At 37.2% G+C, this 14,829-nt stretch overlaps 1 protein-coding gene across 1 annotated transcript; it reads left to right on the top strand.

Moving 5' to 3' along the window:
* The first annotated feature begins 1,412 nt into the window (after positions 1-1,412).
* Positions 1,413-8,180, top strand: ppie (peptidylprolyl isomerase E (cyclophilin E)). The gene is made up of 10 exons (XM_053510309.1): positions 1,413-1,625; positions 2,546-2,644; positions 2,760-2,803; positions 2,906-2,932; positions 3,579-3,660; positions 4,430-4,536; positions 4,661-4,784; positions 6,260-6,445; positions 6,843-6,985; positions 7,946-8,180. Exons 1-10 carry the CDS (start codon positions 1,595-1,597, stop codon positions 8,012-8,014), a joined length of 912 nt encoding a protein of 303 aa, XP_053366284.1. The 5' UTR covers positions 1,413-1,594; the 3' UTR covers positions 8,015-8,180.
* The last annotated feature ends 6,649 nt before the right edge of the window (positions 8,181-14,829 follow it).

Raw genomic sequence — 14,829 nt, 5'->3', positions numbered from 1 at the left:
TATATTCGTGTCAAAGGCGTGTAAGCCCCACTTTGTTGGACTTAGGAACAAATCGGACTTACGAACATGCTCCCAGAATGTAACTCGTTTGTAAGTAGGGAACTACTGTACTTGTATTTATTTTACATTTTATTACATTCAAGGATTAATATTCACAAATAAAATAAGAGGTCTATGTAAATAATAATCAGCACACAGTCCATTTTTTTGTTGAGTACTGGTTTAATTGTATACATAAAATAACATAAGCCATGAATCTCTGACATCCAAAACAGTATTATTTAATATAAAAACAACAAAACTAACAAAAAAAGGATTTTGATAGAAAGCGTTAAGTCATTGCATCAGTGATATATATAGACATAAAACATAGAACATTCCTGGAGCATTATTATCTGGTAATTGTGTGATCTCTGGATGTCCTTGCCAACCAGGCTAGTTTCAATATTTCGCAAACTTCTGATGCTATCGTAACTAAAAAAATAACTTTTTACAACCGCGCTGAGCATAAAAGTATCTCAGAAAGCAGAATAATTCAGCCCGCAAGCACTGTAATCTGAGACTGAGTAGTTAGCCTCAGAAAACAAATGTAAAACTAACCAGTCCACTTTAACATATTACTGTACGTGTAACATGAATAAAAATTCTGTTACAATAACGATAAAGAAGGCAGGCATTCTCTATAACATCTTGCATTTAATGTGTGTTCATTTTAACATTTTTTTAAAAAGGAGGAATTGTACAAGGTTTTGCACTCAAACATTTAGTAAAATAAATCAGAAAAAAAAATCAACGCCTTACCTGAAGGTGGCGGTAGAGCACTAACGAGACCACGGCGGTATGTTTTCTACACCCGATCTCCGCGTAACCCTTCCCCCTGAGCGTTCAGATTGTGTCCGTGTTCCATTCTACAGTGTACTTCAAAGGGTGATCCCTACTCCCGGTGCAGGGAATGTCGGTTAAGGGGACACAATTTGGAATATTGCAACGTCATCAGCGCTGACGTCATTTCCTCCGTGCTCCCTGGTAACATAAGCCCCTCGATGTTTGTATAGATATTGATATGTGAATAACATAAATAAATTATTACATTTACATGATGTATTGAGAAATTATTGCAATTATTAATGTGCAGTTTTTGTACAGTTTAACAGTCTGTATAATAGCAAGGATTTATTTATTTAATTAAATGCAAATTTGAATGTAATAAATTATAATAGACATATAAATCCCTTTTTGAGCTACAGCGAGGCGCAATGAATGATAAAAAGTGATCATTCCTGATTTATTCTTGCAAAAATAAGTAACTAAATCTTCTGGAATATAATTTAAATTCATGGTATTCTCTGTTTATAAATCCTTTAAAACCGATATCTAAACTTTTTTTTTCCATAGAAGATATCATGACCGACGTCTGAATTGTCCAACCAACTTAACGCTTAAACAAACGACCAATTACAGATCAGAAGACTTAATGGAAAATAACTAATCCTAGTGCAGGAGGCGGAATTTGTCTCAAAACGGGTAGGATCAAAAATATTAACACAGGAAGTACAACATTCCCGGTGGTCAGAGGTTAAGGGTTAAAAACAAAATGGCGGCGGTTAAGCGTGTGCTTTATGTCGGTAAGTTGTCTAATATATTTGTAATGTTTTAGTAGTCAGTTGTAATTAAGTAATTTTATAGGTTTATTTGGCAAGAAATTATTTGACTCATTTATGTTAGTAGACAGACGGTGGGAAGTTATAATACTACTTTGTTATGCAAATTTTTTTTTTACTTAAAAAAACAAACAAATATTTTTTCTTCTTCGAGTTTATTATAAAGAAATAAAACATTTTATCTATACATTTCAACTGTTAACCACCTTATTAATGACTGAATGAATGAATGAATGAATTTATTGATTTATTTACATACATACATTTAAATGATTCTTTTCTCTTCATAGTGTGTAGTCATTGGTTTGTTGTTTATCATCTTTTCGTGTTATTTTTTAAACAAATAAATACTAATTATACATAATTTTAGTTATGAAATACATATTTGTATATAAAGAGAGCTTTATTTCTCTCTTTTTTAAAATAAATTTTAATTCCAAGGTTTATAAAATATCTGTGTGGATATTTGGTTTGGTTATATTTGATTTGGTACCATAGATTTGAGTGTGGTACCATTGAGTGTGCATCTTTCTGTCATTGTCCTGGAGTGATGCATGTAAATGTATCTTGACTTTACCTTTAAAGTAAACTTTAGGATATTTTTAAAATATTTATATTTATGGTTTTTAATAAGTACTCCTAGGGTACACCAGGTGTATGTCTCTTGATTAGAATGCTTATTAGATGTATTGAGATTGAGATGATGATCACAGCAGTGATGAATTTTTATTTTTTTTCTGACAGGGTAGGTGTAAATGCACTACTGAAGTCTAGACATGTCTAATTTGAGGTTTAGTGCTATTAGGAACGTTTGGAAACTTGTGTATGTGTATAAAATCTATAAGCTGATCAAAAGCATGTGTAATGTGATGGTGTGTTTTTAGGTGGTTTAGCAGAAGAAGTGGATGAGAAAGTGTTACACGCAGCATTCATTCCATTTGGTGACATCACGGATATTCAGATCCCTCTGGATTATGAAACCGGTTATTATTATTATTGTTGTTGTTGTTGTTGTTATTATTATTAAGTATAAGAGATTGAATGTTATGATAATAATTATGATTGGAGATGAACTCAGGTTTTGATTTGTCCTCCCAGAGAAGCATCGTGGATTTGCCTTCATTGAGTTCGAGCTGGCTGAGGTGAGCATTCTGCTGTTTGAGAAGATGAGATCATCATGATCACACTAATATTTCTCCACCGTTCTTATGAAAAATCTAATGCGAATTTGTCTTGTTTTAAAGGATGCTGCTGCAGCTATTGATAACATGGTAAGATTGAATAAAATTTTTGTTCACTCACTTGGTAAAGTTTTCCATCGTTGTGTTTCTAACCAATGAAGGGAAGAGTTAGATGTGGATGTTCTCAGCATGTGTTTCTGCCAGCATTTTGTTGAAATGTATTTTTTCTCTTTAAAATGGCCCTGAGACGGGGAAAAACAATTCAGGATTGTGAATTGTAGGTAGACTAGTTTAATTGTGATTTTTTTAATTCCATTCGATTTAATTGCACTGATGTTCGTTTTAGTGGTCTGTTTGAAGCAGCTATATTTCTTACTAAACTCGGATGTTTCTGAAGCGCTTCTCTCTCAAAACAAGGAAGACAGAATGCTTAATTAATCAATGAACAAACAAATAATCAACAAAATCACTCCTTTGCACAACATGGCACAAAGGCAACCAATTAATGACTAGAGGAATATTGTTTGTACTTATGCTGCATACAGTATATGCTTTCTCTTTACATATTCAATCAAACTGGTGCCAGAAACAAAGATACAAAATACAACGCAATTCACAGTATAATTGCTTTTAATGATATGATTGTATCATGTTGCAAACACCATATTGAAAGAAAATAAAACGTATCATCCTATTACTATTAATAACAAAATTTCTACCTCTGTGTTTTTCTCAGAATGAGTCGGAGCTCTTCGGTCGCACCATCAGAGTGAACATCGCCAAACCCATGAGGATTAAAGAGGGCTCGTCTCGGCCCGGTCAGTGCATAAGCTTTCTGTAATTTAACCTTTTGCCGTGTCTTAAAGTCGTTTTGCCATGTTAAAATGTTTTTCTGGAATTCCTTAATATTATATTAGAATATTAATATTGTATTCAATAATATTCTAAGAGCAGGTCTAACCGTAGTGCAGCTCCACAAAGCATGTTTATCTTTATATGCTTGTTCTAGTATAGCATACAGGGACTCGTACAGCGATGGTAAACATCTGTCACATGACCAGACAGTGAATCAGTACTGTTCTGTTTTTAAACTGCTTCTTTTACATAGGTACAATACATAAGTAAATAAGTAAATACATAGGTACAGACAAAAGTAAATTTATTTATCCGCAATGCCATGATGCATATTATAACTTAAAAAATAAATAAGTGTTGTAGCCACTAGGGGGTGATATCAGCCCGAATCTGAAGCTGAGGTTGTGTGAAACTTGGTTAAAATGCAAATAACAAAACAACAGGCTGTAGTTTAAACAAATGAATTAACATTTTGATGCCACCCTGCTGGTTTGTTGCTCAGCTCTGCAGCTCTGTTGATGTGCGTGGCTCAACAGTAGCTCATTTACATAGACATGTTCGGAGAGGAGTGAAATAAAAGGAGTTTGATGTATTTTAAAAACACAGACAAGCACACTTTGGAGGAGCTCTGAGACTCGTGTCCTCTAATTTCATAGAGTTTTATTTCTTACACACTTTACATATTAGGATTGTAAGTATCTTTGCATCATTTTTTGTTTCACCCCTTTTCAGTGTGGTCTGATGATGACTGGCTGAAAAAGTTCTCAGGCAAGACGACGGAGGAGGCAGAGGAGGGGGCGGAGCCAGCTGGAGAAGACGCCAATACCACGACACAGGAGGTAAAAACAACAAGGAAAAAAAGACAAGCTGTGGTTGGTGTAGGGTTTAACAAAATGCAATATTAGTAGGATGTCGAAGAGGTCAGTCTCATCCTGCTTTCAAAGTCTGATTGTGTGTGTTTAGGGTGAGCCCCCAGCTAAGAAGGGCAGAGCAAACCCACAGGTCTACATGGACATCAAGATTGGTAATAAACCTGCAGGAAGGCTGCGCATGTTACTCCGAGCTGATGTAGTGCCCATGACTGCAGGTACGAGTGTGATTTATAAAATATTTTTACAGTAGATATTCGCAGTTGTTCTTATTATACATGAAATCAAAGGTGTTAAAATGACTCCGAAAAGTACCAAAAAGTACCACAAATTTTAAAAACATTGTTATACCAGCATTTTGATATAATCAATACGTTTACTTTTATTGTTTCTTTTATTACTTTATAAGCAATACTTTTATGTGCATGTCTGTGTGGTCTAAGTAACGGCACACTCCATGTTTAGGCAAAGCAGTGATGGCAGTGGTGTGTGTGGGTGTGTGTAAGTTTTGTATTAACTTAATTCATGCTCTCACTTTAATTAATTGTGGGCAAATACGAGCCCCTGAGTGACGCAGTGGTAAAGTGCTCAGTCTATCACATCGAGCTCTCTCAGCAGGCACTGAGCGCTCTCACACCACAAGTCTGTCCTGTGAGCATTAAACAGTAAAACTAAAAGAAATCTCAACAAATGTTATTCTTCCTGATGCATTACATTCCATTCCTTTCTACCAAAGATAGCTCAATTTTGAAAATAATCTGAAATATGGCACAACCTAGTCCTAGGTTATGATTTATCCGATCAGTCTGATCAAAATGTTTATAGGTATGGTGTCTCTCAAACTGTTTAGGCCCTCTGCTATAGCAATTTTATCACCATATTTTTTTCCTAGTCTAGTGCCTCTAGCTTAGTGAGAAACTATTGAAAAGTATATAAATTTATCAAAGGTGCTCCGTTCGAAACTGGCCGTCGATCTCTTAATTTGTACAGACCGGTTTTCTTTTGACTGGCTGATCACATTAACTGATACTATTGTGATGATGCAAAATATGAGTTAACAGCCACAGCAACTTGCTGTTGCCAGTCTGTGAATATTACCAGGTCTCTTTGCATGTTGCAAATTGTGCATCCTTTAAAGTTTTTCCTAAGGCAAACCCAGATGGAGGAACATCTACCAAAAGCTTTAATGGCACTAACCTTATTTGATGGTTAAGAGCAACACAGCGTAATTAATTTGAGTATGGAAAGTTATCTACATCTGACTGTAAGTGATTATTCAGCACGGCTGCACGCACTCTGGATGATGAGAGAAACAGATTGACTTTAAAATTGGCTTAAAATTAATGATACTTAATTATATTTGTGGACTGCCATTTAGAATAGTTATTTTTTTGTACAGTTATAAATAGTAAATAAAAAAATAAACACAATAAATAGAACGCCTTCCTTAGTTAGAAGATCAAAATCCCCCCCAAGTTATCAGCTGATTCAGTATTCAGTGAAACAAGTATTTTTTAGAGGAAAATTTGTTTGCATAAGAACCTCCTAAATTTGAACAAGAGCTTTTCAGGATCTTCCTAAAAGATCTGAGAGCACTGAGGGTTTATTTTTATTAATTTTTTATTAAAAGATGTGCACAAGCCACCTTTTATATCTCTAGTGCTGATGTTTTTGTTTTACCACTTTGTATTAGAGAACTTCCGCTGCCTGTGCACGCACGAGAAAGGCTTCGGCTTCAAGGGCAGCAGCTTCCACAGGATCATCCCTCAGTTCATGTGTCAGGGAGGAGACTTTACCAATCACAACGGCACTGGAGGCAAATCCATCTACGGACGCAAGTTTGATGACGAGAACTTTGTGCTCAAACACACCGCCGCAGGTGAGCCCTTGCTTTAAGGAATAAAGATAAAGATGGTTCTCGTTGATTAGGCTATTACTAAAGGTTCTGTGTCAACCTGAAAAGGATAAAAATGGTGAAAGAGCGCTCCCTAAGCATGACCTAAAATACTGCCACCTACTGGGCAGGAGTGAGGTGCAAAAAGGCAAACGAAAGCATCACTTTTTACAAACCTATCATTTAAACAACACAAGTTATACGGCATTTCAGTTTGTGATACTTGGTACTTTGTAATACCCTAAAAAAACTGTATACAGTGAGATAAATAAGGTAATAAATATTAGTGCTGTTCAATTGAATCACAGCCCAAAAATTTAGTTGACGTATTAGTTATGATACACAGTTTAAAAATAAAAAATGCATTTGTCTGTGTGTGTAGGTCTTCTCTCAATGGCGAACTCTGGGTCAAACACAAACGGCTCACAGTTCTTCATTACCTGTGACAAAACGGACTGGCTGGATGGCAAGCACGTAGTGTTCGGAGAACTGCTGGAGGGCATGGATGTGGTGCGGGCCATGGAGGTGTGTGTGTGTGTGTGTATGAGAGAGAGATTTTCAGTGTATACTTGTGCTATGTCACGCTTAATGTCATGCTGTTGTACTGAATATCAGCACGGCTATGATGTGGTCGTAGGCACGAGGGCGCAGCCTGTAAACTGAAGATATTCAAGACAACAGCACGACTTCGAGTGTGATATTGGTTTTATACAACAGTTCAACAAACATCATTTATCATCAACAAATTATAATTTCGTTTTGTTCATTTAACCAATTTATTTAATTTACTAACTGCGACTGGTGAATGACACTTAATGGGGTTAACAGGGGTGACAGTAGTTTTAAATTCTTACTGTGTAGCAAAAGGTGAGGAGAATAAACCACAGAGGTGGTCAAAAGTCCTGGGATATGTACGAGATATATTTTATATTTCCACTTATTCCGCTTTAGAATATAAGCTCGGTTAAATTCTGGGTTCCTGGTTGGATTCCAAATATCCTCAAATAAAAAACTAGTGCACTATGTAGGGTGTACAATGCCTTGCCCCACATACCAAATAGTGCCCTTGATCAGGGATAAGAGATGGATTTGAGACTCAGCCTAATAATATTAATCGCCAAAATAAAAATAATAATAAATAAAAGAACCTGGATGGTTCATAGGCGACTTAGAAGCGATTATTAAAGAGATAACATTGTTTAAAATGACAACAATATCAGATGTGTGTTCTTACTGAAAGTGCTTCCTTGACTAGTTTTGAAGGGGTTTTGGCAGGCAGCTGCTCTCCACTCTTCAACCATGTTGCGACCCACAATTGATGTAATTAACAACTGTATAACACCTGGTGGTATTTAAGGAATGTACAAAAATATTTGTCCTTAGATTCATTTTCTGGTAAAAAAAGAGGAAAACAATTTGTTCTTTGAGTAGTAGATTTCAAACCTGTTGTTAATGGTTGTTTCTGCATTTTATTTCCTTCTGTAGGCTCAGGGAAATAAAGATGGCAAACCAAAACAGAAGGTGATTATATCTGACTGTGGGGAGTACGTCTGAGCACCTGTACCTGTTGAGTGTGTGTGGAACATGCATGTTTTGAATGCCGAAGTGAGTCTGTGTATGTCTGTGAGACTGTTTATTCAGTTTGTGGGAAAACTGCCACATCACTATTCTTTTGTATGATGGATTTGTAAATATCTAATAAATTTTATAATGAAAACCAGCCTGGCTTCTTTTTTTTTATCATGATCTTCAGTCTTTGTTTTAAAAAACAATAACATGAATTGATTTAGTTTTACAGGTAGTGTGAGGGGTGTTTGTTTTTATATTTTGAACTTCCTGAGTCAGGTTTAAAAGGATGTTACCCCATCTGATTATTTCTTTCAATTTTGTGGAAATGTATTATTTACTTAAATTTAATTCTTACCCATGTGTTTGTTACTGCTATAAAAAAAAAATCTGATGCATGCAGATACCTGATTTATCCCTTTCACCATCTGTTCGGATCATACTCTGCTCCAGTGGATTCACTACATAAAGGATGTCAACGCATGGATCGTTTGTCTGGCACTTTAGCCATGAGGTGGTCAACAGAAACCAGGTGTGGCAGATTTCCTTCCTGAACAGGCGTAAAGGCGGCTGCAGTCCAGGTGGCATCTTGACCCGAGTCAGGCAGAGGGGATGTGTGTCACTGTGGGTGTGTGGCTTGTTCTGGAGTTTTTGTCTATTTATGTTGACAGGAGAAAAAAAAAAAGCTGACCATGTGCGAGCATACTTGTGTGCTTTTAAATATTGCTAAAAAAATTAAGTAATTCTGCAGAGTGATTTCACTGTCCAGACACACCACATTTCCCTTGCTTACCATCCTGCAGTCTTAAACTTGTCACAATGGGGGAAATAAATCATGTGATCCCTGATGTTTTGTATTAGAGAACTTCTCCAGAACAGCTCCAGATGATTGAGCTCAGCTGTGTGAAGACCACAACAGATAAGAGTCCACTTTTTGGATGGCTTAGGTCTTCCCTACCAGCCTGGCCTTGGTTCAGCACCACTTGCTGTAGATTCATTTAGCTGAAGAGCCCACCTGTCCTGTTTGGTGCAGTTCCCAAGCCAGGCTGTGATGCTTCCCATCAGGATGCCCTCAACAGTGCAGGTGTGAAAGTTCCTTAGCAACTTTAAGGGAAGTCTAAGGTGGTAAACATGTCGATGGGTCGCCTTCTTCTTAATGGTGCTGGATTCCTGATGGTTCTGATCACAAAATATAGACATTAATGAAAAGGATTTTAACAATGGCATGTTGATATGAAGAACAACCACAGAACTTATTCTGAGAATATACATCACCAGACAGACACATACACACACAATGTGGTCAATGCTGTAATCAGATACATGATTAACTACATCACTTTTTAAAAGTCCAAAAGTGAAAAAGTCCTCCATGTTTTCTCAGCTACACCCATCATGACATTTGTACAACCTGACCTTATGCAAATCCTAGTTGCTGACATGAACTGCTTCAGATAAAACTTAACCAACACTAAATATGACTATATTTCAGCTACATAAATCATATACAGGGCTAAATTAGAGCAAACACAGATACACATAATTATACTTAAACGTACCTGTACAAATTATAAAGTAAATTTAAATGACTTAATGACATTTTCTTTTAATAGCAGCACCTTTCCCGCTTTCCACTGAAGTCCACAATCAACTCCTTCATCTTGTTAATAGTTAGGAGGAGGTTGTTCTTCCAGCACCAGTTCTCCATGCTTCATGGGTTCTCCATCTCCTCTAGAGAGACCTTTTCTCATTATCATAGTGTCACATTCATACACGCACTGACATTCTCCCAGATGAGTTAGATCCTAACTCATTTGATTTAAGTAAATGCTTATGAAAAGTAGGTGAACAAGGACACTGATGGTTGAATAAGTCATGTGTGAAAGACAAATCATGGCTCAGTTTATCCCCAAGGGCCTCTGAAGGACATCTGTATGTAAAAAAAAAAAAAAAAGCTTTAACATTGCCTACCTTCTATAAATTTTAGGTATTGTATAATGTGTAATAATTGTATAACATTATATCACCTAAGTAGATAGGATAGGTTTTTAATTGCACTATAGTGTATTACAAATGTATTCACATTATAAACAGTACATTGCAAATATAATTGCAAATAATTCGTACCATTACACCATAAAAAATATAACATCATGCTTTTACCAATCTTTGAAATTAAACTTTAAATATACTTAAAAATAATTGTACTATTATTATCATTATATATACACTCAACAAAAATATAAACGCAACACCTTTGTTTCTGCTCCGATTTTTCATGAGATGGACTTAAAGATCTAAAATTCATTCCAGATACACAATATTACCATTTCTCTCAAACATTGTTCACAAATCAGTCTAAATGTGTGATAGTGAGCACTTCTGCTTTGCTGAGATAATCCATCCCACCTCACAGGTGTGCCACATCAAGATGCTGATCTGACATCATGAGTAGTGCACAGGTGTACCTTATACTGCCCACAATAAAAGGCCACCCTGGAATGTGCAGTTTTTTGCTTTATTGGGGGTCTGGGGACTCAGAACCGGTTAGTATCTGGTGTGACCACCATTTGCCTCATGCAGTGCAACACATCTTCTTCGCATAGAGTTTATTAGATTGTCAATTGTGGCCTGTGGAATGTTGGTCCATTCCTCTTCAATGGCTGTGCGAAGTTGTTGGATATTAGTGGGAACTGGTACACGCTGTCGTATACGCCGGTCAAGCACATCCCAAACATGTTCAACGGGTGACATGTCCGGTGAGTATGCTGGCCATACAAGAACTGGGACATTTTCAGCTTCCAAGAACTGTGTACAGATCCTTGCAACATGGGGCCGTGCATCTTGCTGAAACATGAGGTGATGTTCATGGATGTATGGCACAACAATGGGCCTCAGGATCTCATCACGGTATCTCTGTGCATTCAAAATGCCATCGATAAAATGTACCTGTGTTCTTCGCCCATAACAGATGCCTGCCCATACCATAACCCCACCACCACCATGGGCCACTCGATCCACAACATTGACATCAGCAAAGCAATCACCCACACGACGCCACACACGCTGTCTGCCATCTGCCCTGAACAATGTAAACCGAGATTTATCCTTGAAGAGAACACCTCTCCAACGTGCCAGACACCATCGAATGTGAGCATTTGCCCACTCAAGTCTGTTACGGCGACGAGCTGGAGTCAGGTCAAGACCCCGATGAGGACGATGAGCATGCAGTTGAGCTTCCCTGAGACGATTTCTGACAGTTTGTGCAGAAATTGTTTGGTTATGCAAACCAATCGTTTCAGCAGCTGTCTGAGTGGCTGGTCTCAGACGATCTTGGAGGTGAACCTGCTGGATGTGGAGGTCCTGGGCTGGTGTGGTTACACGTGGTCTGCGGTTGTGAGGCCGGTTGGATGTACTGCCATATTCTCTGAAACGCCTTTGGAGACTTATGGCTTATGGTGAAGAAATGAACATTCAATGCACGAGCATCTGTGGCATTTCGCTGTGAGACAAAACTGCACATTCCAGGGTGGCCTTTTATTGTGGGCAGTATAAGGTACACCTTTGCACTACTCATGATGTCAGATCAGCATCTTGATGTGGCACACCTGTGAGGTGGGATGGATTATCTCAGCAAAGCAGAAGTGCTCACTATCACACATTTAGACTGATTTGTGAACAACGTTTAAGAGAAATGGTAATATTGTGTATCTGGAATAAATTTTAGATCTTTAAGTCCATCTCATGAAAAATCAGAGCAGAAACAAAGGTGTCGCGTTTATATTTTTGTTGAGTATATATAAGTATTATTGTACACTTTCCAGAAAGAAAGTACAAGTTCAGTATAATGCCCAAAGTACACATTTTGGGTTTTTTTTTTTTTTGGTGGGGGGCATATTTATAAAAATATGTATATGCTTAAAATAATGATTGTACAACGTACAGAAAGTATGCATTTGTTTTAAAATGTGAATACAGTCAAACGTTGGATTGTGGGCATAATTCGTTCTGGAAGCGTGCTTGTACATCAAAACAGTCACATATCAAAGCAACTTTCCCCTATAAGTAATAATTAAAATTTATTAAATTGAATTAAAACTTACTTAGGCAGCACAGTGGTGTAGCCTTGCACCTTCAGGGTCCGGGCTCAATTCCCGTCTCTGTGTGCATGAAGTTTGCATGTTCTCCTCGTGCTTAGTGGTTTTCCTCCGGGTACTCCGGTTTCCTCCACATTCCGAAGATATGCAGGTTAGGCTAATTGGCATTCCCAAATTGCCCGTAGTGTGTGAATGGGTGTGTGAGTATATGTGTGTGCCCTGCGATGGATTGGCACCCTGTCCAGGGTGTACCCTGCCTTGTGCACTAAGCCTCCTGGGATAGGCTTCAGGTCCCTGCGACCCTGAATACAGGAAAAAGCGGTATAGAAGATGAGTGAGTGAGTAAAACTCACTTTTCATATAAAAATAATTAATAATTAATTTAAAGTAAAAATAAAAGAAATTAACCTGCACTTTATCTTTAAAAACAATCCTGTTGAAGCAGTGTTTCTGTGTGTGTCTTTGTGTGTGTTTGTTTGTTTAAAACATGCAGGGTTAGGGTTGCAATTTAACCCTAAGTTACCTGGGCCCGTAATCACAAAGCTTCTTAAAATTCTCTCAGAGAGCTTCTATCTTAGTTTAAAAAGTCCTAGCTGGGAGTTCTAGACTAAGAGCTACTTGGAGCAACTCTAAATAAGAAAAGTACAATGTACTTGACCCAATTGCTAGGGATGATGCAGCAACTGTGAATTGTGATTGGTTGTTAAAAAATTACCTCTGGGCCCGTATTCACTAAGCTTCTTAAGCCTAGAAGTTGCTCCTAGTGACAAAATTTTTTGTTTCAAATTTCTACTTAAATTTAGTACTAAATCTTAGTAAAGATAAAAATGATTCACAAAACATTCTAGTCCTAAAAACAGCTCCTTAGGTAAAAATAGTTAAGAGTAAAGAGGAGGACTTTTAAGAGGCTTAAGAGTTTCTATAGCAGAGGACAAAATGGCGGAAAGAAGAAATATTCTCTAAACACTAATCGTAACCGCTGCTTTTTCGTCCAATTTGGTTCTATGCAAAGTTTCTAGGCAGACTTTCTGCCATTCTTATGGCAGCAGATTTCAATGCGTGCCAATTCTCATGAGTTTTTGAGCATGTTGATACCCCCAATAAGCCCAAAAAGTCTGGTCTTTTGCCAGTTTCCCAGAGGCCTGGTGGTCTGATCTGTACTGGATCCAACTGTTTGTGGCAGCCAGATTAAAGCAACATAGGATGATGCGGGCAGTCCATTTCCTTGTGCAGCTTGACTTTGGATAGAGGCTGATCATGTTGTCCACTCTGCCCATGTTTTTATTAAACTCTGTTACAACAACAGCATTTCTTCCAATCCCCACCTGCTTGTCTTGAAATGTGTTTTGACCCCTGTATACTTTAAAATTAAGCCCCAAACCACTGGGACTGGCAAACACAAAGGCCCTGCGACCTGTGAGATTTGGTTTCCCTGGCTCACATTTGCACACAGGACACTGGCCTGTAATAGGAATCATTTTCTCATCTATGCCAGCTTTGAGGGATCTTAATCAATTGAGGCAGCCTTGTTGACTGTTAGTCTCTGTTTAAAGAGACCTGACCTTTCAAAGAGCATCCTCTTTTTTTCTAGTCATCCAGAATGGCAAGGTCATCATGGCATATGTATTGGGCACCATTGTCTTTCCTGCCCAATACATATGAAGCTTAGGGTATTTAAAATGTGTATTTTGAAAGGCTTAAAATTAACATGCCCTTATATAATTGTAATATAATGTAGTTAAAACCTTAAAAAAAAAAAAAAATCACAAGAAAAAATAACTACATGCTGTATTTAAAAATTTGATTACTGAAACCCCTTAACTGCTATAGAATGTGCTTGCTGCAATCACTCCCAATTTAGAAGGACAGAACATGTGTGGCAACACCCCCACTTGAATCAATAGAAAGCCCAGTATGTACTCTTTCCAGTACATAAGGACACAAACACACTGCATGCATGGTGTTTAAAATAAAGACCACAGAGGACAAAAATGAATTGCTGGGTATCAGGCGGATATAGCAGAGGACAAAATGGCTGAAAGAAGAAACATTCTCCAAACACTAATCGTAACTGCTGCTCTTTTGTCCAATTTGGTTCTCTTTTTCTTTTACTTCCTTCTATCTTTCTTGGATTGTTGGCTACAAACCATCTAAAGTATACCACAGGCTACTTTATGCAAAGTTTCTAGGTGAAATATCTTAAAGGTAATTAAACAGTCAAATGTTGAAAATGTATCTACTTTTAAAGCAACCAATTTCCACACAGTTGTTACTATATTTAAGTTCTTACATTTATTTACCATACTGATTTTATTACTTGTAATCCATTTTAGAATAATGGATACAAAATGGCTCACCTTTTGCCAGTTTACCTGATCTTTTCAACCTTATATGCTCTTTTTAGGGCTAAGTTTTAAATTGAGGAACATTTTATATTTTTTAGCAGGCGAAACTTTTTATTTTTATTTTTTTTACCCCAAACTGATGCTGGGGGTAACTACCCATTTCTTTAACAACCATGTCAGGAGACGTATCTTGTAGTCGTTATAAAGATGTGTGGTTAAATCACTGACCCATATCAAGCAAAGAAATGTAGTCAGATAAAAAGATGAACAGGAGTGAAGTTAAAGTAACAGGGTTGCGCATAGTAACAGGGTTAAATGGATAAATTTATTTTAATTAAAAGTAGACATAAATGTGACAAAC

This window comes from Clarias gariepinus, chromosome 13, assembly GCF_024256425.1.
Source record: "Clarias gariepinus isolate MV-2021 ecotype Netherlands chromosome 13, CGAR_prim_01v2, whole genome shotgun sequence".
NCBI classification, from domain to species: Eukaryota; Metazoa; Chordata; class Actinopteri; order Siluriformes; family Clariidae; genus Clarias; species Clarias gariepinus.
This window is presented reverse-complemented; position numbering and strand designations above follow the sequence as displayed.

Coding starts and splice junctions, on each gene's coding strand:
- ppie (XM_053510309.1), top strand. CDS start 1,595: ATGGCGGCGGTTAAGCGTGTGCTTTATGTCG. Junction 4,785..6,259: donor TGTAGTGCCCATGACTGCAG/GTACGAGTGTGA, acceptor ACTTTGTATTAG/AGAACTTCCGCTGCCTGTGC. Junction 6,986..7,945: donor ATGTGGTGCGGGCCATGGAG/GTGTGTGTGTGT, acceptor TTCCTTCTGTAG/GCTCAGGGAAATAAAGATGG.